We start from the raw sequence: 26,600 nt of genomic DNA on the forward strand, positions 1-26,600 counted from the left end.
AGATAGAGACCTTGTTGGCTCTGAGAAACACAGCAGTAGGAGTTCCTGGAGCCACATTCATTCCCCAGTGATCCTGTCTCTGCTGTATTTGGAAATACAGAAGGCTATGTGGAAAGACTGTGGTAAGGCTGCCTCCTGATAGCCATGAGCAGCACTGGCTGGAGGTAGAAGGCCTGATGAGTTTTTACTTCATCATGTCACCTTTCCAGGAGTGGTATCCAGGTGCTGGGAATTCTAGAGCACAAGGCAGCTATAGCTACTCTTTTTGTCATATTCAACTTTCAAATTTTTTTCATAGCAAGAATTAGTTCAGGAATAAAAATTAGTTTGTTAAATTTACACATCTGATAAAATCCTTGATCTATTTTTTTAAATATTGTTTTAAACTGATATTTGGGGGCTGGTGGGATGGCTTAGTGGACAAAGGTGCTTGTCCCTCGCCCTGATGACCTGACTTCAGTCCCTTGGATTGTGGGTCTGTGTACTATGGCACTTGAATGTACACACAGTAAGCAAATAAATGTAAAGTATCATATTTGCTTCTTGGAGCTTTCAGTATAGACTCATCGATGGATGATGTAAGTTTATGACATAAATTAAGCACTTAAGCCTGTGTAGGCATCAGTGAGGGCAGTTGACACAGGGTAGAGTGAAGGACTTGTTTTTAAGATATTGCCAAAGTGGAAGGGAAAGTAAATGTGTGTATGACTTGGTAAAATTCAGGCCAGAATGATTGGAATGTGTGCCAAGTGCTCTGAAATTAGAGATGCTTACTTGTGCTGGCTTCTGAAAAGCTGTGACATCATCACTGGGGGGAATTTTGTTTTCTTTTAAGTGTTTGACAAGCACTACATCAACCGAAACTTTGACAGAACTGGGCAGATGTCTGTGGTGATCACGCCAGGGGTGGGTGTCTTTGAAGTGGACCGCCTACTCATGATCTTGACCAAGCAGCGGATGATTGATAATGGTAATAGTTCTTGGTTTCTGCTGTCTCCCTGCGCTTATAGCCTGAGTTGTCCTAAATCCATGGAATTGTCAATGTCTTAGAATATGGAGGGCTTTGCATGGGAATCAGGGATGTCACTAGAATTTAATAGTGGAGGCCTTGCTTGTCTTTTTACAGATCTTCTGGGTAATCTGTGTCTAACTTAAAGCATAATGCATATATTTTTAAATTTAAATTGCAGCATGGCCAGTCAGCTTTGCCTCATACTAACCAAGTTGAGCAATATCATTACAGACTGGAGCTAACAGACTGAACACTTCATCTGCTCCTGCCCCCTCTTCATACCTTTGTTCACACTTCCTTTTTAGGAATTGGTGTGGACTTAGTGTGCATGGGAGAGCAGCCATTACATGCTGTGCCATTATTCAAGGTAATAGCATTTAGATTTTCTTCTTAAAGACCAGATGAAGAATAATTAAAATAAAAAAAAAATGGGAGCAGTTCATAGCCAGCTTATTTTCTGTCTTATCTGTGTCCTGGCGTTTTCTCTTGCAGCTACACAACCGGAGTGTCCCAAGGGATTCTCGGCTGGGTGACGATTATAATATTCCTCACTGGATAAACCACAGGTGGGTATGATCTTGATCAGAAGACAAATGTTTTGAATAGTTTCCTTGGTATTGGCTCTTTAAATGTGTGATTTTGTTTTGTTTTTTTGAGATGGCCTCTGTGTTGTTCAGTCTCAAACTCATGGCAGTCCTGCCTCAAAATCCTGAAAGCTAGGATCATATTGTAAGCCACCCAAATCTGCCCTATTAATTAATTAACTAACTAATTAATTGGATATACTGTTTTAAAAAATATTTACTTTTATTTCTGTGTGTATATGTCATTTGTATATGGATGCACACAAGGTCAGACAAAAGTGTTGGATCATCTGGAGCCAGAGTTACAGATGGTGGAGAGCCCCCTCATGTGGGCTCTGTGAATCAAACTTAGGTCCTCCAATCACTGAACTATCTCTCTCGCTGCACCTATGGCTTAATACATAGTTGGCAGTTGCTCTATCCTAGGCCTGAGAATCCATTTCTTTAGACCATTATTTTTTTTTCTTTTTCATTTTGTTCTTAAGTAACAAAATCATTTTTATAGTCTTAGTTTGGATCTCAAGATGTAGAAGTAAAAAAGTATTAGTGTCCTCTACTATCACAGGCAAGGCGTGATATGCCAGGAGCCTAGGGGCCGGGGACAGTAGTGTTTAGACCACTACTCTATAGGTGCTTGATCTGATTCTTCAAGAACGCTTCTTAGGGACTAACGTTATTGACCCCTGCAGCCTCCTCTCCTGCCACCATTCTCTTTCTTTTTTAAAAAAGATTTATTTATTTATTTATTTATTTATTTATTTATTTATTTAAGTATGCTATAGCTGTCTTCAGACACACTAGAAGAGGGCATCGGATCCCATTACAGATGGTTGTGAGTCACCATGCATGTGGTTGCTGGGAATTAAACTCTGACTTCTGCAGGAGCAGTCAGGTCTCTTATCCACGGAGCCATCTCTCCAGCCGTTCCCTTTTTTATTGCAGGTAGCAGACACCCTCAATCTTACCCTCAGGACTATTTTTTTTTAAACCTATACTGTCTCAGGCTTGTCATTTTTTTTGAAGGTTCTTTCTTTCAAGGCCCAGCTCTAATCCCTCTTCTCTGTGACTCACTCCCAACTTGCTTCCTAGTCTCTGTGTTGTTCATCATAGGCTGGGCTTCATGAGGGACAACCTACTTGCCTTCTGCCTCCAGCTCAATAGATCTTTCTATTTAGACTTTTATAGCATATTTTTAAAAAGTTACTACTACACTTATTTTGTTCTTTCCTCCCTTTCACCATGTAGCTCCTGGAGGTCAGACTCAGGTCCTCAGGCTTGTTGGCAAGTGTGTTTAGCTAGCACTGAGCAATCTTCTGGTCTTGCCTTCTACATTATTTAAGTTATAAAATATACTGGAGACCAGCTTGGAAACACATTACAAATGCAGATGTTAGCCTTGCTTATAGGTCTTTTATCTTTGTAACAAGCTGTGTTCCTATTGGTTAAGTGATTGTTGCTAGCCACCTATAATTATTCATTGGCAAAGAACCAGAAATGAGCCAGGATTACTTGTTTATCCATCTCTGTCATTATAATGTGGTCCCACTACAATTATTCTGTTCAAAGACTGTCCCTTATTATTTATTTAATAAATATTATTTATTATTTATTATAATAGATAATCTTCAAGAGCTCATAAAATATTGTCTGGCTGGGTTTCCATATTATTCCTTTAGAATGTATATACAAAATTGTGCTTTTTTTTGAGACAGTGTCTTGCTATGTAGCCAAGTTGGTCTCAAACTTTTTTTTTTTGTTGTTGTTGGGTTTTTGGGGTTTTTTTTTTTTTTTTTTTTGAGACAGGATTTCTCGATCTCAAACTTTTTATTGTCCCACCTTAGCAATGTTACTATTAAAGCTGTAAGCCACCACAGATAGCATAGATATCATACTTTAAAAAAACTTTATTGGAGGGTGTACTTGGGGGGCAACAATTGGACTGTAAGAAAATAAAAGTAATAATAATAATAATAATAATAATAATAATAATAAACAACTTTATGGCTGGAGAGCTGGCTCAGTGGTTAAGAGCACTGACTACTTTTCCAGAGGTCCTAAGTTCAATTCCCACGAGCTACATGGTGGCTCACAACTGTCTATAATGGGATCCAGTGCCCTCTTCTGGTGTGTCTGAAGACAGCTAAAGTATACTCTGATCAATAAAATAAATAAATCTTCAAAAAATTCAAAACTTTATTTATATGGGTCTTTTTCCTACATGTGCACCACATGTTTGCCTTGTGCTGTTAGAGGTCATAAGAGGGTGTTGAGTGCCCTAAAACTGGAGTTACAGATTGTGAACAATCATGTGGAAGCTAGGAATCAAACCTGGGTTCCCTGGAAGAACAGCCATCTCTCCAGCCCTATTTTGTGGTCTTTAGCTCTAAGGGGAAAAAATAATTAGAGAACAGAAAAAGACTGATTCAATCTTTTAGGAAGATGGGCAGAGAGATCCAGAAAACCCCTCAATGCTGTTTTTAGGGTCCTAAATTGAGATCAGAACTTAAATAGAAGACCAAAGGTATGCACATCTAAACAGGGCTGATCAAGATGTGGTCCTACCCAACAGTGACCCACTGTTGACTGTAGGCTGTCCGGTAGGATGGCCTCACAGATTGTTAAAACTGTGTGAAGTCTCTTTCCAGGACACAAGTCCCACACTGGCTAGCAGCCTTTCCTTCTCCATCATGAACATTTTGGGAAATTCCCATGTCTTTAAAGTCTGTTGTTTCAATAGTCTCAGGCTGAGAGACACAAGTGTCTCTTTAGAATATTTTCATTTCTGCCAGCACAGTTAGAACAGTAAGTACCTTTACCTCTTGAGCCATCTTGCTGACTTCTTTATTTGTAGCTTTTTAATACATTTCTAATCAGTTATCAGTTCAAAAATCACAGTTAAAAACTACATATTTCATTGTTCTGAGTTTAGTTCAGGAAAGATAAAAAGTAACTATAAAATATATAGAAATATATGTATTCCAGTTAAAGTTCTGCATTTTTCTAAAATTTTACTTTATAGTAACTTGGAACATTCCCGAATTCCCACTTTATTTTTCATTCTACACTGGTGTTCTGGTTTCATTATGACACAGCATAGAACTACACGTGAAGGACTTTTAAATCTGAGAATTTGGTGGGACTGACATCTGCTTTTTACATTTCGTTGTGAGCCTTGCCAAAACAGAACAGAACAGAAAAAAGCAAACAAAGAAAAATCCTAAAACCCAAATGAAAATTGTGATATTAGATTGTTTGTGGCCCTGAAAAATTGCTATTTCATGGTTCAATTTAATAGAAATCCATCTTTCTGTCTCACATTACTTTATAACTCATCTCTCTGGTGCATGTATGCATGTGTGTGTGTGTGTGTTGTGTATGAGTGCACATATGTATCAGTTTGAACACATTAATAATAGATTCAGAATACCCAAAATGTATGAGTGCTGCATTATGATTAAGAAATTAAAAAGCAGCATCTCTTGGTGTAATTTAACCAAGGTTGAGCCAAGATTTGAATCCTCTGCTTTCTTCCCTGTGTCTTCTGTTTGTTGTAATAATATGAATCTGTGCCTGCCCAAATGCAGTCATGTGACTCTCACAGTGTGTGCGTTCTTTGTGTTTCTAACAAAGGACTTTGCTCTCTCTTTTTATTGAACAGCACAGAACGTACCACACAGGGAAGGAATGAGGGATGCTTTATAGAAATCTTTAATAGAATTTTATAAGGGATTATTTTATTGGGTCCAACTGACCCAGATAACAAGGAAACAAATGTTATCAAACAATATCTGTATGTTGCCTTCAACATTTATGGTAGATACTCATTTTACAAGGTTGCTTTCAATCTATATTTGTTGTTTCCAGCACTTATTATTATAATACACACATACACACTCATTTATGGGTCAGGACAAGGAAGAATATATAATTTAAGGTTATAGTTAGGTTGTAAATGTTCTACAGAGCCCTGGCTGTCCTGGAACTACCTGTGTTCCCTTAGTGTTGAGATGAAAGACATGCGCCACCATGCCCCTCAATGCATTGTTCTCTTAGTGCATCCCAAGTGTCTTCAAGGTGTATTATTAACTGTGGTTGGGAGGTCCAGCAAAAGTTCCAGTCTTTTAGAATGTGAGTTATTTTCATAATATTGTATTGCTACATATACACATACATACATACTTGTGGAGAGCAGCTGTCAACTTAGTATGTCTTTTTTCTGGAGCCATTCACTTTGTTTTTTGAGACAGGGTCTCTCCTTGTCCTGGAGCTTTCCTAGTAGGTTAGGCTGGTCATCCAGTGAGGCACAGGCTGTCTCCCTGGTGTCTACATGTTGATTCCTTGGTGCTGAGATTGCAAGTGCACAGCCCTAGCCTGGCTTTTTTACATGGATTCTGGAAACTGAGCTCAGGTCCTTGTGCTTGCATGACAAGCACTCTCCTTATTTCATCATTTCTTTTTTCTTAAGACAGGGGTCTTGCTGTGTACCCACTCCTTTCTCCTCAACCTCCCAAGTGCTAGCGTAATGGAGATCTGCTACCATGCCAAGTTTTTATTCATATCCTTTACTCTTGATGTCTGGGAAGAAATATTAACTTCAAGTTAGTTGTAACTTGTATACCACTCTAAAAAGCCAAGTTATAGGGGTTGGCTGGATTCTAGGCCGAATGGCAGGTACAGGTGACACTCTTATGTTCCTTTGTGTTCCATGTGCCACGAGCTGCCGCTGCTACTGCTACTTCTGTTCTGTTGTTTTGTTTTTTGAGTCATGGTCTCACTTTGTAGCTGTGGCTGCCCTGGAACTCACCATCTAGACCAGACTGACCTTGAGCTCATAAAGATACACTTTCCCGTGTTTCTTTCCCATGTGTTATATTAAAGGTATGTGTCACCATATCTGGCCTCATTTTTATTTTTTATTTGTTTTCTAGATTTTCTAGAGATTTTCTAGAGGTCAGAACTGGGGTAACATCCCAAACATTATTTTCGGGTTTATAACATAGAAAGAAAAGAGAATACAAGAAGGTCCTGGAAGAATAGAAAGGCAGTACAACTTCTGTGTGTTCATTCAGCACTCTGGTGTGAGGTTAATCTCCACTTAACATGGGTTTATGACATGGCTGTATTAGCATTACTTTTTAGAGGGATTGGGGTTTAATGATTTCAGCTATCTTTTCTTGAACACTAACCTTTTTCCTGTTTTTTGTCTGTTTGTTTTGTTTAAGTATTGATCAGTGAGTTGATAGTAAGAACTTCCTGTGGGCCTAACTGTATACCAAACATCAGGATGAAGGTACCCTGATATAAAGAGCTTTTGCCCCTTTTCTTCCTGACACAGAAGATTCTGATCTAGTTAGCATTTAAGACTAATGCACACTAAACAGTGAACATATGGCATGTGGGGAGAAAAGGCCAGAGCAGCAATTGAAATCATTGCTCATGTTGAAGTTGGAATTTAAAATTTTTTTTTACTATTATTTTTATTGTTGTTGTTGTTCTTATTGTTCGAGACAAAGTCTCACTATGTAGCCTTGGCTGGCTGAGACCTTACTATGTAATAGGCTGGTCTCTTAACTCATCAAGATCCACCTGCCTTTGCCTCCAGAGTGTGACCTTGCTTGGCTTTATTATTTGGATGTGTGTGTGTGTGTATGATGTATTTGTGAGTGTGGTGTTTGTGGAGGTCAGAACACAGCTTTTGGAAGTTGATTCTCTCCTCCACCATAGGTTTCCAGAGATCACGTTGTCAGGTTCCTACAGTGCTTTCACTCACTGAGCCATTGCACTGGCCAGAAGTGGGAAGATTTATGAATCTAAAACAAAGCCAAGCGCCGGTATGCTGACCTTATCTGGATTGCAGTTTGTCTTAAGGGTTAGATTAATGAACCCAGGTATACTAGGGGAAATCTTTCATTGCAACACTCAGGAGGTAGGGGAAGGTAGATCTAATTATGAGGACAGTTAGGGCCACTAGAAAAATTGGAAAAATAAAGCATAACAAAAAAATTGGGGCTGGAGAGATGACTCAGTGGTTAAGAGCAGTGGTTGCTCTGCTGGGGGACCCAGGTTTAATTCCTAGCATCCACATGACAGCGCCCAAGTGTCTGTAACTTAAATTCCAGTAGATCTGAGACCCTAACACAGACATACATGTAGGCCAAACACCAAACTCACATAAAAGTAAATAAATAGTAGATTAACGATCTCTCTCTCTCTCTCTTCTCTCTCTTTCTTTCTTCCTTTCTTTTTTTCTTTCTTTCTTCTTTTTCTTCTTCTTCTTTTTTTTTTTAACAGTTTCTACACATCCAAAAGCCAGCTATTTTGTAACAGTTTCATTCCACGAATAAAACTGGCAGGAAAGAAGGTATGTTTTCTCATTTGACCAACTCTGGGGCTGTCACCCAGCTGCATTTATTCTGATCTTGAAGTGCTTCCACCTTCCCTCTGCCCTGCCTAGGGGCATAAATACAGTTTAAAATTTTTTGTTGAAACTTTAAGGAGAAGCTGGTATTACAGCCCAGTGTAGATAACTCTCCCAAGCACACACGCATAAGGCCCTGGATTCAGTCCCCAGCAGGAAAGCAGGCTGGCTGGCTCTAGTAAAGTTCAGGGGCGAGAGTTCCTTTCATTTTGATGTGACTAGTTTAATAGCTCTGATGCTGAGGCCACTATTATTTGAGAAGAGGACAATGAGAGGACTACACATTGCTGCAGCGAAGGAGAAATATAAAATTGTAAATGGTCACATTGTGGTAGTAAGTAAATAGAAATTGAAATGTGGAGATTATTTTTTTCTGCCTACCACAAAATATGCTGTTAATAATTCTAGATACTAGGAAAGGTGGTAATGTCGGAACTGGAGTTCCTGGTTGGTGTGTGATACTTTGGCAAAGCAGGGTAGCCATGTGTACTGTGAATCAAGTTTCCTTAATCCAGCAGTCAGAAGGCACAGGCAGGAAGAGCGCTGCAAGTCTACGGCTAGCCTAGTCTACATAGGAAGTTTCAAATTCATCAGGCCTATGAAGTGAGACCCTGCCTCAAAAAAAAAAAAAAAAAAAAAAAAAAAAGTGGCTCATAAGGCCTCCTGGACCCTTCCCCGTTTAGTTTGTCTTAGTAAGTCTGGTGATCTGTGGACTGCTTGGCTCTGATAAGGTATAGGCAGACTCGGTGGTGTTTTGGGATGGGGAGACATTAGGTATGACCTAGCCATAGTAGAAGAAACACAGTAAGTAATGGATTGACCAAGAGAGAAAATAGAGACTTGGGTTTTTTCTAGGTACATGACTTCAGCAAACCCTTTATTTTGTGAAGAATTAAATAACTCTCTTGTCTTAAGGTTTTTGCTAACAAAATACCATGACCAAAATCAAATTGGGAAGAAAATGGTTTATTTGGCTTACAAATCCTAAATTATAGTCCATTGAGGGAAGTTAAAGCAGGAGCTCAAATTGGAGTTGCCTAGAGGCAGGAACTGGTTGGTGCAGGGATTATGGAGGAATGCTGCTGTTGGCTTGCCTAGGCTGCTTTCTTATAGAACACAGGACCACCAGCCCAGTGGTAATTAAGAAAGCATGACATTTGCCTCAGTCAAGGCGCCTTCCTTCCAGATGACTCTGTCAATTGTCATAAAATTAGCCAACACACTCCCCTATCAAGTTTGGTCTATGCCCCATCTGGATAAGGTTGTGCAAATAAATCAAATGCAAGGTGGAATTAAAAGACTTAGCACAGCTTGACACTGTGGTAGGCAGGTGTCATGTGTTAGCACCCACTTTTCATAAGTTACTAGATGGCTAGGACATGATCTTTGCCGTGGGGAGTAGCACATACTGTGTTTTTCTATAGAGGGATGATAATTATCTATTTAATTTTTCAGTCTGCCTCAGAGAAAACTAAAAATGGCCGTGATACATGTGAGTATTTTTGACATTTTTTTTTATCACTTTTAGAAATAGTCAGCTAATTCATGGCAACAGAATAATGTGAAATATCATAAAAAGGTCCATATAAAGGTCAAGACACCCATGTTCCTTATGTCACCTTTGGAAGGGTCCTTAGCCCCTTGTTGTACCTTGTAAACTGCAGTGAATGGATCACTTCTAGGGTCAGGTGGAAAGTAGGAAATCACTGAGCATGCTCAGGTAGGATTTAAAGCAAGGCTATAAAAGACTAAAGTGCTGCTTACACTGCCTTTAACTCTATATGTTTTATTTTATTTATTTATTTTTTTTATTGTTGTTTTGTTTTTCAAGTCAGTCTTCTGTGTGCAGTCCTGGCTATTTTGGAACTTTGTCTGTACACCAGGCTGGCCTTGAACTCATAGAGATCTGCCTGGGATTAAGGGTGTGTCACCACTGCCTGGCAACTCTGAGTTAACATCACTTTGACATTGATGTCAGTCCTAGCCTGATGGTTAGGTTATTATTCTGCCTTGTCCTTAGTAGAGTATCACCTGTGCCTTTCAGATTTTGATGCCCCTCTATAGGTCACCTCTATATAGATAGGTATACCTCTAGAGATATCACTATATCTCTTAAGTATCTGTTAGATTATCTTAATTGTATTATTTGTGTGTTGCAGCTCTCGGGACTCCAAAGGAATCTGAAAACACCCTTCCTATCCAAGTAGATTATGATGCCTACGATGCTCAAGTTTTCAGGCTGCCTGGTCCATCCCGGGCTCAGCGCCTTGCCACCTGCAGGTTTTCTGTCGGATTCTCTTGGGGTCATATAACATTATATCTCAAGAAAAAAGATTAGTTAAGAAAACCTGAGGGTTGTGGTGGTGCGAACCTTTAATCCCAGCACTTGGGAGGCAAAGGCAGGTGGATCTTCATAAGTTCGAGCCGTCCTGGCCTACAGAGTGAGTTCTAGGACAGCTAAGGCTACAGAGAAACCCTGTCTCAAAAAAATAAAAACAACAACAACAACAACAAAACGAAGAAGAAAAGAAAATCTGAAGGGTGCCCTTCAGCAGCATATATGCTAACATTGGAAGCATACAGAGATTAGCATGGCCCTTCTCAAGGAAAACATGCAAATTTCTGAAGCATTCTATCTTTTTTAATTCTACACTTGTTTATATTAAAACAGACAATTGTAAACAAAAAGAAAACCTGAAAGACTTTTATGAATGCAACATTAGAGATGTTTAAACTGGAGCTGGAGCTATGGCTCAGTGGTTAGGAGCACTTGTTGATTCAGATGACCCAGGTTCAGTTTCCAGCATCCGATTGGTAGTTACATAATCATCTAGATTTAGAACTCCAGGTTCTAGGAGATCCAAAGCTGTCTTCTGACCTCCTACAGGCAAACATGTGGTGCACCTACACACATGCAGACAGAATATTTACAGACATAAAATTAGTCTTATTTTTTAAAAAAGATTATTTATTTTATGTATATGAGTACATTATAGACACACCAGAAGAGGGCATCGGATCCAGTTACAGATGGTTGTGAGCCACCATGTGGTTGCTGGGAATTGAACTCAGGACCTCTGGAAGAGCAGTCAGTGCTCTTAATAGCTGAGCCATCATTATGTTTTAAAATTAGCTCCAGGAAAGCCATGTTATAGAGATCATGAGAATTCCGTTTGCAGCCTCTTGGGTTCACCTCTTTCTTTTGTCTTAAAGTATTGTCTCAAAATACAGGAAGATTCTCAGATATATTTTTGGTTTGTTTGTTTGTTTGTTTGGATTTTAAAGACAGAGTTTCTCTGTGTAGCCCTAGCTTTCTTTAGAACTCTCTCAGCAGATCTGGCCTCAAACTCAGCGGTCTACCTGCCTCTGACTCTGCCTCCGCCTCCGAGTACTAGGATTAAAGCTCTGCACCATCACTGCTGCCTGGTTCAGCTGGTGCCCTTAACTAACACTGAGACATTTTTCTAGCCTCTAAATAGTATTTTTTTAATAGTCCATTTTCTGTTTAGTTTAGATTTTGCTTTGTTTTTCCCATGTTAGGAATTGAACTTAGGGCTTGAAGCATGCTAAGTAAATCTAAGCCACATATGAAACCTTTTTTTTTTTTTTTTAAATCTTTTGTTTCAAAACGGAATCTCAGTGAATTCTTAACCACTGCTCAATCTCTTTAGCTCTGCTTCAGTTTACATTTTTAACAATTTTTTGTTTGTTTTTCAAGTTAGGGTTTCTCTATATAGCCCTGGCTGTCCTGAAACTCACTCTGTAGACCAATCTGGCCTCAAACTCAGAGAGACTCTGCCTCTGCCTTCTGAGTGCTAGGATTAAAGGTGTGTGCCACCACTTTCTAGCCAAATAACTTTTTTATAGGGGCTGGAGAGATGGTTCACCAGTTGAGCACACACTGCTCTTTCAGAGGTCCTGAGTTCAGTTCCCAGCACCCAGTTATTCGTATAAAATTCCTGAAAATCTTCCCTTAAGTCCAGCTCTAGTGTGACCCGATCTGGGCACCTGAATGCACATAAACAGACCCTTACACAGACAAAGCATTCATAATTTATAAGGTCTGTTTTAAAGTTTTTTTTCTTCTTGTCTTGATACTGGGTCATGGATTTACTGTGTAGCCTAGAATGGCCTTGAACTCATGATGATCCTCCCTGCCTCAGCTTCTCAATTGTCAGGAATGAATATATATATATATACATACACACATACATACACAAACTGCTGTGTCCTTATTTTCCTCCTGAGATGACGTCTTACTTCATTATCCAGGCTAGCATTATTTCCCGAATTGGGAGTTTTGATACTGATTTCCTGAATATGTATAACTGATGATCGTTGTTGACATTGAACTCAAAGTTGAAGTGTCCTTTTCACAATGCTAATTTATCTCTTGCATGTCAGGTCTGTGAGAGAGCAGGAGAATCACAATCGCAAAAGTGCCAGCTCCTGTGATGTCTCATCCAGCCCTTCCCTGCCAAGCCGTGCACTGCCCACTGAGGAAGTGAGGAGCCAGGCTTCTGATGACAGCTCTTTAGGCAAGAGCACCAACATCTTGATGATCCCTAACCCCCACCTGCACCAGTATGAAGTCAGCAGCTCATTGGGCTACACCAGCACCCGAGGTCAGAGTGCTGAAGCAGACAGAGTTGGGGAGGTCTGGGGACAGTTTCTTTGCAGGCGTGAAGAGTGAGAGTGGCTAGAAGTTATTGGAGTGGTGTGTACATCCCATATTTTAGTTATTGCCATGCCAACAAATGGGTATAGATCATATTAGGTGTTGCGTGTGTATTGTACTATTTATGTCTTAACCTTTTATATGTCATCTATAGTGCCATATTAGGCCTGTGGTCAAAGGGGTTTGTTATTTTCTCATCTCCATTTCTGCCATATTTAAAGTAACTGTGTCCTCTGTAATTGACTTTGCATAGTTATGCTTTTTCTTTGCAGTAGCAGAGATTAAACTCAGGGCAAAAGTCATACTGCTGAGTTACATCCCAGGTCTTGCATTTTCTTTTTTTTAATTTTGGCACAGGGTTTCACTAAGATCCCCAGATTGGACTTGAGCTTTCTTTATAGCCTAAATAGTCCTTGGGCCTGCCATCCTCCTGCCTCAGACTTCAGAGTTAGCTGGGTTTATAGACCTTGTCATCAGGGCCCAGTTCATATTAAAACTATGGGTTTCTGTATTCATACAATAAATAGCTGTGGGAGATGTGTGTGTGTATGTATGTATGTGTGTGTATATATATGTGTGTATATATTTTATATTACATATATATATTATATTTACACATATATTTTATATTACATATATATTATATACATATACAGATACAGCATTTGTACTGGGGGCTGGAGAGATGGCTCATCATTTAAGAGCAATTGTTGCTCTTGCAGAGGATTCAGATTTGATACTCTGCACCACATGATGGCTCACAAGCTCATCTATGACTCCAGTTCCAAGGGGATTCAATGTCCTATTCTGACCTGAAGGCACTGAGCATGCATGTGGTGCCTAGACATACATGCAGACAAAATACCTATACATACAAAAAAAGCTTATACTAAACATAATCAGACCTTTTATTCTTATCATACTTCCTAGATAATATCATACTTACATGTTATTTACATTGTATTGTTATAATTGATCTAGAATTACTTGAAGTAGGTTATATACAAATATTCTTCTATATAAAGGATTTAATATTCACAGTTGGACAGATGGAATGATTTTTAGAATCAGTCTCACAAATATACAGACATGCCATATATTCTCACTGTCTCTGCTTTTATTATGCTTAATCTTTATTTTACTTTTTAGCCTTTTAAATGAGTTGGCTTAGCTGAGCGTGGTACATACCTTTAATCCCATCACAGGGGTTACAAAGACAGGCAGATCTCTGTGATCTCAAGGCCAGCATGGTCTACATCTGAGTTTCAGGCCAACTGAAGCTACACAGTGATACACCATGAGACTCTGTTTTAACAAAAGGTTGACTTAGCTCAAGGTGGTAGAGTTTCAGAGTACAACAAAGATGAAACATCATCTCTAGCCTGACTCCAGCCTGAGTTCTCTTTAAATTCACAGCTGAGCCCTGTGGTGGTGGCACACACCTTTGATCCCAGCACTCCAGAGGCAGAGGGGCAGAGGCAGAGAGGCAGAGGCAGGTGGATGTTGGAGTTTGAGGCTAGCCTGGTCCAGGGCTACACAGAGAAATTCTGCCTTGAACCCCCCCATCCCCTACTCCCAAATTCACAATTAAGGTATGAATAGCTGAGTTAAATGAGAACTAGAGACAGTGAGCCACTGTATAAAGTTTATTACAATGTACAATAGGTTCCAGAATAACACTTTGTTCTAGCTATTAGTAGAAAAGGATGTTACCACAGAAAATCCAGATGTTTACATAGGAATGGAAGAGGGTCACCATCATCTCAGACGTAATGAACAGCTTACTTTTGCCAGATTTCTTAGTTGCAGCTGAGGCTAGTACCCTTCCCCATGGCCTTGACTGTTAGCTCCTGAGTTGCTTCTGCTCCTTTTTTTTTCCTCTTGAAAGCCTTGTCTTTCTTGTCTGTCTCCTTGGTCTCGAGCTGTTTCAGGAACTTCTTTTTTTTTTTTTTAACACTTTTGAGACCTGACATGGTGCCTCTGGTCACTTCTATGTTTAATTTTTATTTATCTGTGTAGGTATATGTTTACAGAGGCCAGAGATCAGATACCCTTGGGCTGGAATTTCAGGCATTTGTGAGTTGCCTGACTTGGATGCTAGGAAACAGATCTGGGTCCTCTGCAACAGCAGTAGTGCTATTCATGTCTCCAGCTCTGCTTTGTTAACCTGCTGTAAAATACTAGGGATCACAGGGCTGCTCCTTCTGTATCCTGTCTTATCTCTCCAGCTATAACTGCAACTGTAGTTTATAGGCTCTTCTGACTTAAAAAAACAAAACTGCCAGGCAGTGGTGGCGCACGCCTTTTATCCCAGCACTTGGGAGGCAGAGGCAGGCGGATTTCTGAGTTCAAGGCCAGCCTGGTCTACAAAGCAAGTTCCAGGACAGCCAGAGCTGCCATGCAGAGAAATCCTGTTTCAAAAAACAAAGAAACAGGAAAAAACAGTTATGCATCCAGGTCTGGTGGCACAGCTCCTAGGTAAGTTGAGGCAGGAGGTTCACAAGTTCAGTGCCTGTCTGGGCTGAATGTTGGTTCAAGCCCAGCCTGAACAAGGAAGAAACACTCTCTCAAAAAGTAAAAAATAAAAAAGTAGGGGTGTTTGGGAATGCAGTTCACTGGGAGAGCATTATTTGCTCAGCATGCAGTTCAATCCCTAGTATGCTAAGAGAAGAGAAAAGAGCTATAGCTTAGTGCCATTGTTACCACCCTGCCTCGTGCAAAGCATTTAGAGCCATCCCCCTACTCATCATTGCCCTCCATAATTTCATTACTTAAGAATATGTGGGTGGGAGGCACCTCTGTCCTGATGGTGTTTACAGCCTTAGGAATGCTGTATGATCACAGTTGCCCCCTTGCTGTGTAAGGAGCCCTAATAGGCAGGGAGGTTTTCCCATGACCCAGTATGTTAACAGTGGAAACTGTAAGTTCCTTGACCCAAGCATTTGGCAACAAGATGCATTTATCAGTGAGGAACCATGATGCTATGCTGTGTATGCTATGCCTATAAATATTTTTGATGGTTGGATGGGTTTTTTTTTTTAGATTTATTTATTTTCTTATTTATATGAGTACACTGCAGCTATCTTCAGATACATACTAGAAGAGTGCATCGAATCACATTACAGATGGTTGTGAGCCACCATGTGGTTGCTGGGAATTGAACTCAGGATCTCTGGCAGAACAGTCAGTGCTTTTAACCACTGAGCCATCTCTCCAGCCCAGTTGGATGTTTTTTTAAACTGGCTGAAAGCACAAAATTTCAAAGGAGAAACGAGATATTTATGTAAATTACAGAGTATATAACCTATATCACCTACATTAACAATATTTATATTTTATATGCAAAGAGTATTATTTTAAAATGTTCTTTTTTTCATTTTTTAAATTTGTTTTTATTGGATATTATATTTACATTTCAGATTTTATCCCCAACAAATACACCCAAGAGGAGTAGACAGCAGGAAATAATCAAACTCAGGGCTGAAATCAACCAAGTAGAAACAAAAATAACTATACAAAGAATCAACAAAACCAGAAGCTGGTTCTTTTAGAAAATCAACAAGATAGGTAAACCCTTAGCCAGACTAACCAAAGGGCACACAGACAGTATTCAAATTAATAAAATCAGAACTGAAAGGGGAGACATAACAACAGAAACAGAGGAAATTAAAAAAATCATCAAAGCCTACTACAAAGGCCTATACTCAATAAAATTGGAAAATCTGGATGAAATGGACAATTATCTAGACAGATACTAGGTACCAAAATTAAATCAGGAGCAGATAAACCATCTAAGCAGTCCCATAACCCCTAAAGAAATAGAAGCAGTCATTAAAAGTCTCCCCACCAAAAAAAGTCCGGGACCAGATGGTTTTAGTGCAGAATTCTATCAGACCTTGCAGGAAGACCTAATACCATACCAATTCTCTTCAAACTATTCCACAGAATAGAAACAGAAGGAACAATACCCAATTCATTCTATGAAGCTACAATTACGCTCATACCTAAACCTCAAAAGACACAACAAAGAAAGAGAACTACAGACCAATCTCTCTTATGAATATTGATGCAAAAATACTTGAATAAAATTTTTGAAAACCGAATCCAAGAACACATCAAAACAATCATCCATCATGATAAAGTAGGCTCTATCCCAGGAATGCAGGAATGGTTCGATATTCGGAAATCCATCAATGTAATCCACTACATAAATTCAAAGAAAAAAACCACATGATCATCTCACTAGATGCTGAGAAAGCATTTGACAGAATTCAACATCCCTTTATGTTAAGTCTTGGAAAGATCAGGAATTCAAGGCCCATACCTAAACATTATAAAAGCAATATATAGCAAGCCAGTAGCCAACATCAAACTAAATGGAGAGAAACTTGAAGCAATCCCACTAAGATCAGGGACTAGACAAGGCTGCCGGCTCTCACCCTACCTATTCAATATAGTACTGGAAGTCCTAGCCAGAGCAATTAGACAACCAAAGGAAGTCAAAGGGATACAAATAGGAAAGGAAAAAGTCAAAATTTCACTATTTGCAGATGATATGATAGTTTACTTAAGTGACCCTAAAACTTCCACCAGAGAACTCCTAAATCTGATAAACAACTTTAGCAAAGTGGCTGGTAGCCTTTCTCTACTCAAAGGATAAACAGGCTGAGAAAGAAATTAGGGAAATGACACCCTTCACAATAGTTACAAACAATATAAAATGCCTTGGAGTGAACCTAACCAAGCAAGTGAAAGATCCTTATGACAAGAACTTCAAGTCTTTGAAGAAAGAAATAGAAGAAGATCTCAGAAGATGGAAAGATCTCCCATGCTCGTGGATTGGCAGGATTAATTTAGTAAAAATGACCATCTTGCCAAAAGCAATCTACAGGTTCAATGCAATCCCCATCAAAATTCCAAATCAATTCTTCATAGAGATAGAAAGAACAATTTGCAAATTCACTTGGAATAACAAAAAAAAAAAAAAACAGGATAGAACTATTCTCAACAATAAAAGAACTTCTGGGGAATCACCATTCTTTTTTGCATTTTTGAGACAGGGTTTCTTATAGCCCAGGCTGGTTTCAAATTCATTGTGTAGTCACTCCACCATGTGTGTTCTGCAGATTACCAGGCTTAGTAGCAGGTAGCTTCACCTGCTGAGCCATCTTGCTGGTCCCCTTTTGAGAAAGTCTCACTTTACTATTGCCCAGGTTAGCCTTGAACTTAAAGCTATCCTCCTGCTTTAACCTCCCTAGTGCTAGGATTGTACATGTGCAACGTCTTACCAAGCTCAGTTTCTTCTTTCACTTTCATAGTAATTAATTAGGCCATGTGTTTTCTTATTTGATAAATCAAATCGCCATTCATTAATTTACAGTTTATTATTTGTTTCAGAGAATGATCAATGATAACTATACTTTAAGTTTTGAATGAGTGAATGTATTAAGCAGCAGAAGTAAAAGGACAAATACTGAGTCACAGATGGACAGCAAATACCAAGACAGGACAGACAGCAGAACATTATCAAATCAGGGAGAACATCCAGCAGAGCACAGGAGGGGCCCAATCCAGAGATGAACAGGGTATTGTCAAAGCAATGGCTTACATACACCCAGCAGAAGCTGACTGGGGAAGTTAAGACAGTCAGGAATTCCCAGTTAAGCTTCCTGTTTGTAGATGAATTTTGTTTTCCTGTTCCTACCACAGATTTGTTTTGTTCAGTTTTGTTTTTCTGTTGTTGCTGTTGTTTGTTGATATTTTGTTTTGAAACAGGGTCTCTCTGTGTAGCCCTGGAATTGGCTCTGTAGACCAGGCTGGCCTTGAACTCAGATATACCTGCCTTTGCCTCCCAAGTACTGGGATTAAAGGCATGTGGCACCATGCCTGGTGCACACAGATATTTTTATACATGGGAGAAATAACAGTAACTGATACTGTAGAAAGTTTACCTTCTAGCTGTTCTCAGGGGGGGAAAGTTTTTTTATTTAAAGTCAGGTGCTCATTTTGCAATGTAATGTGTATGTAGTAGTGAGAGGTAGTTTTTACTTTTGATAGAGGACATCACTGTGTAGTCTGACTAGTCTTTTAATTAGCCTCAATAATACATTAAGAGAGAAAGAAAAGAAGAAAGAACGAAAGCAAAACAGACAGACAGTGTTTATGACCAAACTTGTTCATTAAACCCATTTGGTTTTTCCAGGCAGGGTTGCACAGTACAACCTTGCTGGCCTGGAGCTCACTATGTAGATCAGGCTGGCCTTGAACTCAGAAATCTGCCTGTCTCTGCTACTCAGGTGCTGTGACTATAGGTGTATGCTGTTACACCTGGCTCAAACATTTGTTTGTATTGTTTTGCCCATGTAGAGAATGTATTTACCCCATTCCCAAAGGAGGTAACTCAGCTCCTGTCATTATTCATTGCATCCAGCCCTTGTTCACAGTCCTCTAGCAAGAGATGGGAATCCATTAGGTTTGTGTCTTCACTGGGACAGGTCTTCAAAATACTTGAAAAATGAGCAAACCTAAACATGTTTTATTTCTTCATCCTTTCACAATTTCACTCATTTCTCTGACTTCTGATATTTATGATGTCCTAGGTTTTTGCTAGCCTGACTCCATCTACTTAATTCTGATTTCATTGTGGTTTTGTGCTTTGTGTTTATTTAACTTCATGATTGCCAGCAGATGTCCTGGAGAACATGATAGAACCACCACAGCGGGACTCTAGTGCACCAGGAAGGTTCCACGTAGGCAGTGCAGAGTCCATGCTACATGTCCGACCTGGAGGATACACACCTCAAAGAGCACTGATCAACCCCTTTGCCCCCTCAAGAATGCCCATGAAGCTCACCTCCAACAGAAGGCGCTGGATGCACACTTTTCCTGTAGGTAAGAGCCTTGGACTGTGAGTTTCTAGCTCTGGTTCTTAGCACTAACCACCCCTGTGACTTTAGTCAAGTGCCTCAGCTTCTGTGAACTTCTTGGTTTCCACCAGTGAGATGGATATGCCTGCCGGGCTTTTCACAGGGTTCTCGAAGGGTCTTTGAACACACACTTAAGAACAAGCTTTGTAACTGAGCAGCTGTGTTAACTTAAGGGCTTTGCTTGTTTGTTTGCTTGTTCGTTTGAAAGGGCCTGCACTTTCCAGTCCCTTGTTTTCACCACTGCTTCTCTAAGCTCCACTTATGCTCCTTTGTCATTTCTCAGTGACCTCTTGACAAGTAAATGAAAATAATTATTTTTACCTTACTATTTTTTCTAGCCCATCTTTTTACTCTCTTCTGGCCTCAAGAAGATGACTGTAAGGGTTTATAAAGCTGCAGTTAAAATTAAACCTCAGCTTAATGGACTCTTGTTGGGCTAGGAAGGAACGGATGTGTTAGGCTCCATTGTGTGTTGTTTTTGTTTGTTTGTTTGTTTTGATGGGAACCATCTTGCTGAATTATTAGAAATCGTATTTTCTTTTACACCTGACTTTACTGTTAAAATGTTAAATAAAAAATGAAATAAATCTGTTTATCTGGCTGTAATTGGAGGCCACTCCAATCTTGCTTTGTCCCTTATCTCTGCTAGTTGCTTCTTTATGGCGTCTTTTGCTTTCTTTTATGTCATCACGACTAGAGTCTCTGAGACATCGATCTCTGTTTCTTACGTCTCTGTTTTCTTTTGCTTTTTATTTATTGTTGAGACAGTCTCATGTAGTCCAGACTACTGTTGAACTTTGCATGTAATGAAAGATGACTTTGAACTTAATTAAGGTCATCACCACCATGACAAGTTCATGTGATGCTGGGGATTAAACTCTGAGCTTTATGCTTCCTGCATACTAGGCAAGAACTGTCTCAATTAAGTTACACCTCCAGCTACCAGGCTAAGATCTCTGTCTTCCCCCCCAAACCCCCGCCTCTGCAAATACATGGATGTGTATGGGGCTCTCTCTCTCTCTCTCTCTCTCTCTCTCTCTCTCTCTCTCTCTCTCTCTGTGTGTGTGTGTGTGTGTGTGTTTCGTTTGTTTGTTTTTTGAGATAGGGTTTCTCTGTGTAGCCCTGGCTGTCATGGAATTCACTCTGTAGACCAGGCTGGCCTTGAATTGAGAGCTCCACATACCTCTGCCTCCCAAGTGCTGGGAAAGGGGTGTACTAAAGGTGTATACTACCATGTCTGCCTTGTTATTTCATTTTTATTTTTCTTCTCTTGTTATCTTTTGATCCTTCTATACTTGTCTATTTCTGTATGGCATCTCCATAGTATTCGTGAAACTGAGGTGATGTTCTTAACACACTGGACATAATAAAGTATGGGAACTGCTTGGAAGAAGAGTCCTTCCCCTATGGGAGCCTGATAGTGCCTTGTATAATGTTCCTCTTGCTGTGCTCTTTGTCAGATCTCTCCAGTATCCCAACAGTTGGGAAGAAGGTAGAGCATGTTTTTTTTTTTGTTCGCAGCCTGAGCTGTCAGGTGGGAATAACATTCAGTGGTTCTTTGTCTGGTTAGGACCATCTGGAGAAGCCATCCAGATCCATCATCAAACCCGGCAAAACATGGCAGAGCTGCAGGGCAGCAGACAGAGGGACCCCACCCACTCCTCTGCAGAGCTGTTGGAGTTGGCATACCATGAAGCTGCCGGAAGGTGAGGGTTTGTGCCGTGCTCTGGATGGTAGCCCAGCACAGCACTGAGTAGATTGCTGATGAAATGACACATTGTGACTTAGAACACACATGGTCAGGACCCTCCTTTGTCAGCCAGTGTCATTCCCATCCCTGGGTACAAGCAATCAGCCTGGGATTTTGCCTGTAATATTAACAAGGCCCTGCTTAGGTTTGTTTTGAGTTTACATTTTTGTAAGCTTTCTAATTTTCTTCCAAACCTTGATCAAAGGTGAGAATGAGATATCTCTTTTTTATCTTAGGGTTTGCCTTTGGAATGCTGGGGTGGGTGATTCAAGCTGTTGCCTTAGGCTTGCTGTGACTTGGCATGTTGGTTTTTGAACAAAAGCCATGAATGTCTTATATAAAGCATCTGAAGAGTCAGTGTAGGAAGAAAGACATTTAAGCCTTGATGAGCATGACCCCAGCTTAAACCTGGACACACTGATCCTAAATTGCTTTAGGAAACACTTTACAAAGAGCAGTCTTCTTGGTCCCGTCCTTAGACACTGGGCATCTTCTTTGCTGGGGGCGTTCATGGGAGGTCTGGATGGTATGTGGCCCTCTTCACCAGGTTTACTCTGGTATATCCACTCGAGCATTTTATATCTTTTCCTTTGTTATTAGTGGGGAAACATAGGGCAGAAAGGGTCTAGCATAGTGCTAGGTAAGCAACCAGGGAGGGTGTCCAAGGCTGGCACAGAAATGAAGCACTACTACGTAATGGTTTGAGGTATGGATCCTAAGTGTTTCCCACATATGTGACTGAATATCAGGCCTGTTTTTCATGAGCTTTTCTTTTCCCCATATGCCCTTTCCCTCACACTAGGATGCAGGGTGAACAGGAAAAAAAATTCGATGATCAGCATTAATTAAGCCAGGTGGCCTGGCTTTGTTCTCTGCAGGCACAGCACTTCCCGACAGCCTGGTGACAGCATGTCCTTGAACTTCAGTGGAACGGAAGAGCTTTCTGTCAGCCTGCTTAGCAACAGTGGTACAGGTAACTCATCTAAGAAGAGTTGGCATGCTCCAAGCAGCCTCACATCTATAAGTGTTAAAGGCCAGAAAAGCAGGATCATGTCTATTTTGGGAATCTTTTTAGCCACAATTTGGGGTGACCTATTTAGAAGCAATGCTGTATAATGCATGGAATTATAAATGGGCTGTACATTACATTTTTAGCTGAGAACATGTTGGTCAGGACATACTTATCATCGCTTTGTCAGTGAGTCCTGACTGAGGGCTTGTGAGGTGTTGAGGGTAGAACCAGAATCCAAGTAAGAATAGTCTGTACATACTCTCATAGAAAAACAGGCCCACAGGGGAACATTGTGATTTCTGTTATACCATCACAGGATAAAAAGAAGCCTGTGGGTGGTGGCATACACCTTTTCAATCCCAGCATTCCAAAGGCAGAGACAGGCAGAACTCTGTGAGTTTCAGGCTAGCCTGCTCTACATAGTGAGTTCTAGGCCAGCCAATCCTATATAATAAGATACTGTCTCAAAAGAGAGATGGTGGAGGGAGGTGATGTGGTTATGTTGAGAAGTAAGTGTGCATCTCTGGCTTAAAGGGGTGGAAACTGGTTTGATGGGAAGTTAGAAGGTACAGATTCTAAGTGTGGATGATGGGTGGAGTGTGAATTTCTATTTTACTCTTTCTGACACACTTTTATTATCCAGTAATCCCAGGAAGGCATGTATTACTAAATACTGTTTACATGGTCAGTTGATGTCTAGAGGCGTGTATTACCAAATACAGTTTACATGGTCAGTTGATGTCTAGAGACACAGAGGTGCTAAATTAATCTCTCACAGCAGTGCAGGACACCCTCATTTGGGCATTCTAGTCAGAGTGTCAGGAACATGAGTTCAGAAAGCTACCTTTTCTGCAAAGCAGGTATTTTATAAGATGAGTGTGGAAAGATTTAAACAGCAAGATGGCTGCTTCATCATGTCTGTGTCCTATAAATTGACTTGTATTTCTAGAACTTGGCTTATGGTTTATGAAAGTAGGGTCTGGAGAGATGACTCAGCAGTTAAGAGCAACCGTTGCTCCTCCAGAGGACTCAGGTTCAATTCCCAGCACCCACATGGGAGCTCACAACTGTCTGCAACTCCAGTTCCAGGGGTTTTGTAAATTAAATAAAAAGAAAAGGATTTAGAAAATAAAGCTATGTAGAGGGGCCAATGATACTGTTTTCAGTTACTGGTAGATTGATCCGGCCATCTTCCTAGAGCCCAAGGATAAGTGCTTACGTGAGTTGACAGTAAGAGAATCTCAAAGTGATCACAATCTCATTAGATTCAGTCATTCATTTTAAATGTGAAACAAGTAAAAGTTTGGTACTGTGGAAGTACTTTCAGCCATATATTCAGGGTGCTTAAATGGCTGCAAGATTTTCTCAAGTGCCTGCAGAATGTTACAAAAGCAGCAATTCTATCACTTGGCTAAACTAGGAAACCAGTTTTTAGGAACCAGTTTGAGTTTTCTGGCTTTAGGGGTAGAAGGTTACTAAGGAGGATCTAGGTTTCAGAGCTAGTTTGACTAGTGATTAGAAGCAGGAAGAATTAGCTGAACCCAGATGGTAGCAGCCAGCACCAGGATCTACTCAGAAGTGCCCAGTAATCTGTAATATCCTAGAGATACCACATGATTCCCTGTATGTAGTTTTTGGAATTTTAAAAGTTTCCTGTTGAGAATGGAGTGAGCTTTAAAACGGTCTTGATTTGAAGATGAGTGTGCAAGATCTTTAGGTGATATTGTCATATCCTCTTAGCTGAGAGTTTCCTGGCATACATGTATACACAGACAGGCAGGCTGACAGGCATTGGGAAAAGATTTGCTTGCAAACTGGCTCTGTGGCTCACCCTTTCCTTCTTTTTCTCCTAAGCTGTCAATCTGCCTAACTGGTGGATTGCTCTTCTTGGGTGACTGGTAGATGCCTCATTGTGGATGTGATATCATCTGGACACAGTTTGTTGTTCTTTTGCCCACCGTTCCTTCTCTGCTGCCTTTTCATTCTGATGGTGGCTCCTCAGCTCCATGCTTACTGCTTTTGTTCAGCCCTTTATAGTCTCAGTTCAGGATGACCACAGTGGCTCATCCTGCTCTGTTCCTCTCTCCTTTAGGTTGTGCACATGCAGAGGCAGGGAGGGGGCATCAGGTGTCTTATTACTTTTTCCTCTATACCTTTGTAGCAGGATCTGTCCCTGAACTTGGGACCTATACCTTCTCAGCTAGGTTAGAAGCCAGGGATACTTCTTTACCCCTCTAGGAGCTGAGGTTATAGGCATTTGCAGGGAGGGATGCCTGGCTTGATGTGGGTGCTGGGTTCTGAACTCCAGCACTCATGATTGCAGAACAGTGTTCTGAAGTGCTGAGTCATCTCTCCAGTCCTTGTTTTGTGAATATTCTAAGTTAGAAGTCAGATCATAAAACTTTTGTACAAAGCCATCTCAGGGCTTCTCGACTAACATTTAAAAGCTAAGGCATTACAGGGTTATGTTGTAAGGATAACAGAGCCCTTTAGTCATGTTTCTCAGGTTAGCTTCAGATCTCGCTTGCATCCTCTTACTCCTTTCTCTTGTGGTTCCCTTGCGAGCTCAGAGTCTCAGCCCTTTCTCCAGCTCCGCTCCACTGTGTTCTTTACCAAATGAACCTCGGGACTAAAATTTAGTTGTCTAAATTTTCTCCATTAGAAGATACTTTTTTTTTGTTTTGCTCATGCTTTTTTTGTTTGTTTGTTTGTTTTTTGTTTTTCGAGACAGGGTTTCTCTGTGTAGCCCTGGCTGTCCTGGAACTCACTCTATAGACCAGGCTGGCCTCAAACTCAGAAATCTGCCTGCCTCTGCCTCCCAAGTGCTGGGATTAAAGGCGTGCACCACTATTGCCCGTCTTATAAACTTTAAAAAAAAAATTCTCCTGAGTTTGTGTGTGTACAGGTGTGTATATAAAAGCCAGGACAGGGTCTCAGATATCCTTTGTCATCATGCTCCACGCCTTATTCTCTTGAGACAAGGTTTTTCTCTGAACCCAGAGGTAAGCTTGCAGCCAGCAAGCCCCATCAAGTTTCCTGTCACTGTTCCCTACAGCACGGTTTTTATAGGCACATGACCATACCTGGCTTTAAAAACAAAACAACTAACAAGTATAGGTTCCAGGGATTTGAACTCAGTCCTCATGCTTGGATACCACTCTTACCTGTTGCTCTGTCTCCTCAGGTCTGGTTTGCTTCCTTAATGCACAAAACTGTACCTCTTTCATAACTATTTAAGCTTCTGTTTACAAATTATAAAGACACCAGCTCTCATAACATCAGTGGCCTTTGACTTGTATCTCCTTTGGGTTCTCTTTGAGGCTGTTCCTACATGTGATAACAAGGAGGAGAGAAAGCCCTCTCACCAGGAGTTGGACTGCAAATTATTCAGATGTAGTGTGGTTTTCACATCTGTACTAAATTAGAATAGGTAGATAACATAACGTGTTGTGATTAACAGCCTGCATCAGGGATATGGGTGTAGTTCACTAGACCACTTGCATAGCACACCCAAAGCCCTGGCTTTGATCCCAAGCACTGGAGGGAAAAGGCTCAGGAGTGGCAGGAAAGCTGCAGCAGAGTGGTGTCTGAGTGTTGTAGAGCTTCTGCCGTAGGCTCTACTAGCAGACTGTTAATGTTGACTTCTGGAACAAAGCAAGACTATATGGAGTTCTAAAGAAAATTATTATATGATCTGAGATTCTTTATTAATTTGATGTAATGTGACATTTTGTTTCTTGTTTAAGTATTACATGAAACAAAACAAACAAAACCATCCATTTAGATACTTGTCCCCACAGCATTACGAGGGTCGAAAGTAGGCTGGGCTTGGTAAGGACAGAACTTAGAATTCTTGTTTTAGGGCTGAGCTTCATTCCGAGTGCCTTTAATTCCAGCACTGTGAGGAAGGGGCAGGCAGATCACTGAGTTCAAGGCCAGCCTGGTCTATAGACTGAGTTCCAGGACAGCTAGGGCCACATAGAGAAACCTTGTCTTGAAAAACAAAACAACCCTTGTTTTGTTACAGGATACATTGAAATACATAGCTAATAAACATTTCACTTATTAAAAACAAGAGAAAAGTCAAGAAAACCAGTTCTGTGACCCTACTTCTGCCTCCCTTAGCTTGAAGCTTCTGCCATCTGCAGGTACCCAAGTGTGACTCAGACTTCCTGCATTTGGACCTGATTCATACATGAGTCATGCTTCTCAGGAATACT

General features: G+C 40.5%; 1 protein-coding gene and 1 pseudogene across 23 annotated transcripts in view; both read left to right on the forward strand.

The window, feature by feature from the left end:
• Positions 1-26,600, forward strand: part of Depdc5 (DEP domain containing 5, GATOR1 subcomplex subunit) — a 120,154-nt gene that overhangs the window by 35,207 nt on the left and 58,347 nt on the right. For 12 of the 23 annotated variants that reach the window (XM_076938266.1, XM_076938265.1, XM_076938274.1 and 9 more), the window contains 10 exons: positions 836-970; positions 1,318-1,379; positions 1,505-1,578; positions 7,888-7,957; positions 9,470-9,506; positions 10,174-10,294; positions 12,419-12,639; positions 19,377-19,583; positions 21,189-21,324; positions 22,247-22,341. In XM_076938266.1, the coding sequence (XP_076794381.1) occupies positions 836-970; positions 1,318-1,379; positions 1,505-1,578; positions 7,888-7,957; positions 9,470-9,506; positions 10,174-10,294; positions 12,419-12,639; positions 19,377-19,583; positions 21,189-21,324; positions 22,247-22,341 (1,158 nt within the window). The remainder of the gene's footprint in view (positions 1-835; positions 971-1,317; positions 1,380-1,504; positions 1,579-7,887; positions 7,958-9,469; positions 9,507-10,173; positions 10,295-12,418; positions 12,640-19,376; positions 19,584-21,188; positions 21,325-22,246; positions 22,342-26,600) is intronic. The other 11 variants (XM_034508703.2, XM_034508706.2, XM_034508705.2 and 8 more) reach the window with 1 other exon arrangement.
• On the forward strand, positions 10,556-10,656 carry LOC117713264 (U6 spliceosomal RNA; annotated as a pseudogene).

The sequence above is a fragment of the Arvicanthis niloticus genome, chromosome 7, assembly GCF_011762505.2.
Source record: "Arvicanthis niloticus isolate mArvNil1 chromosome 7, mArvNil1.pat.X, whole genome shotgun sequence".
Lineage (NCBI taxonomy): Eukaryota > Metazoa > Chordata > Mammalia > Rodentia > Muridae > Arvicanthis > Arvicanthis niloticus.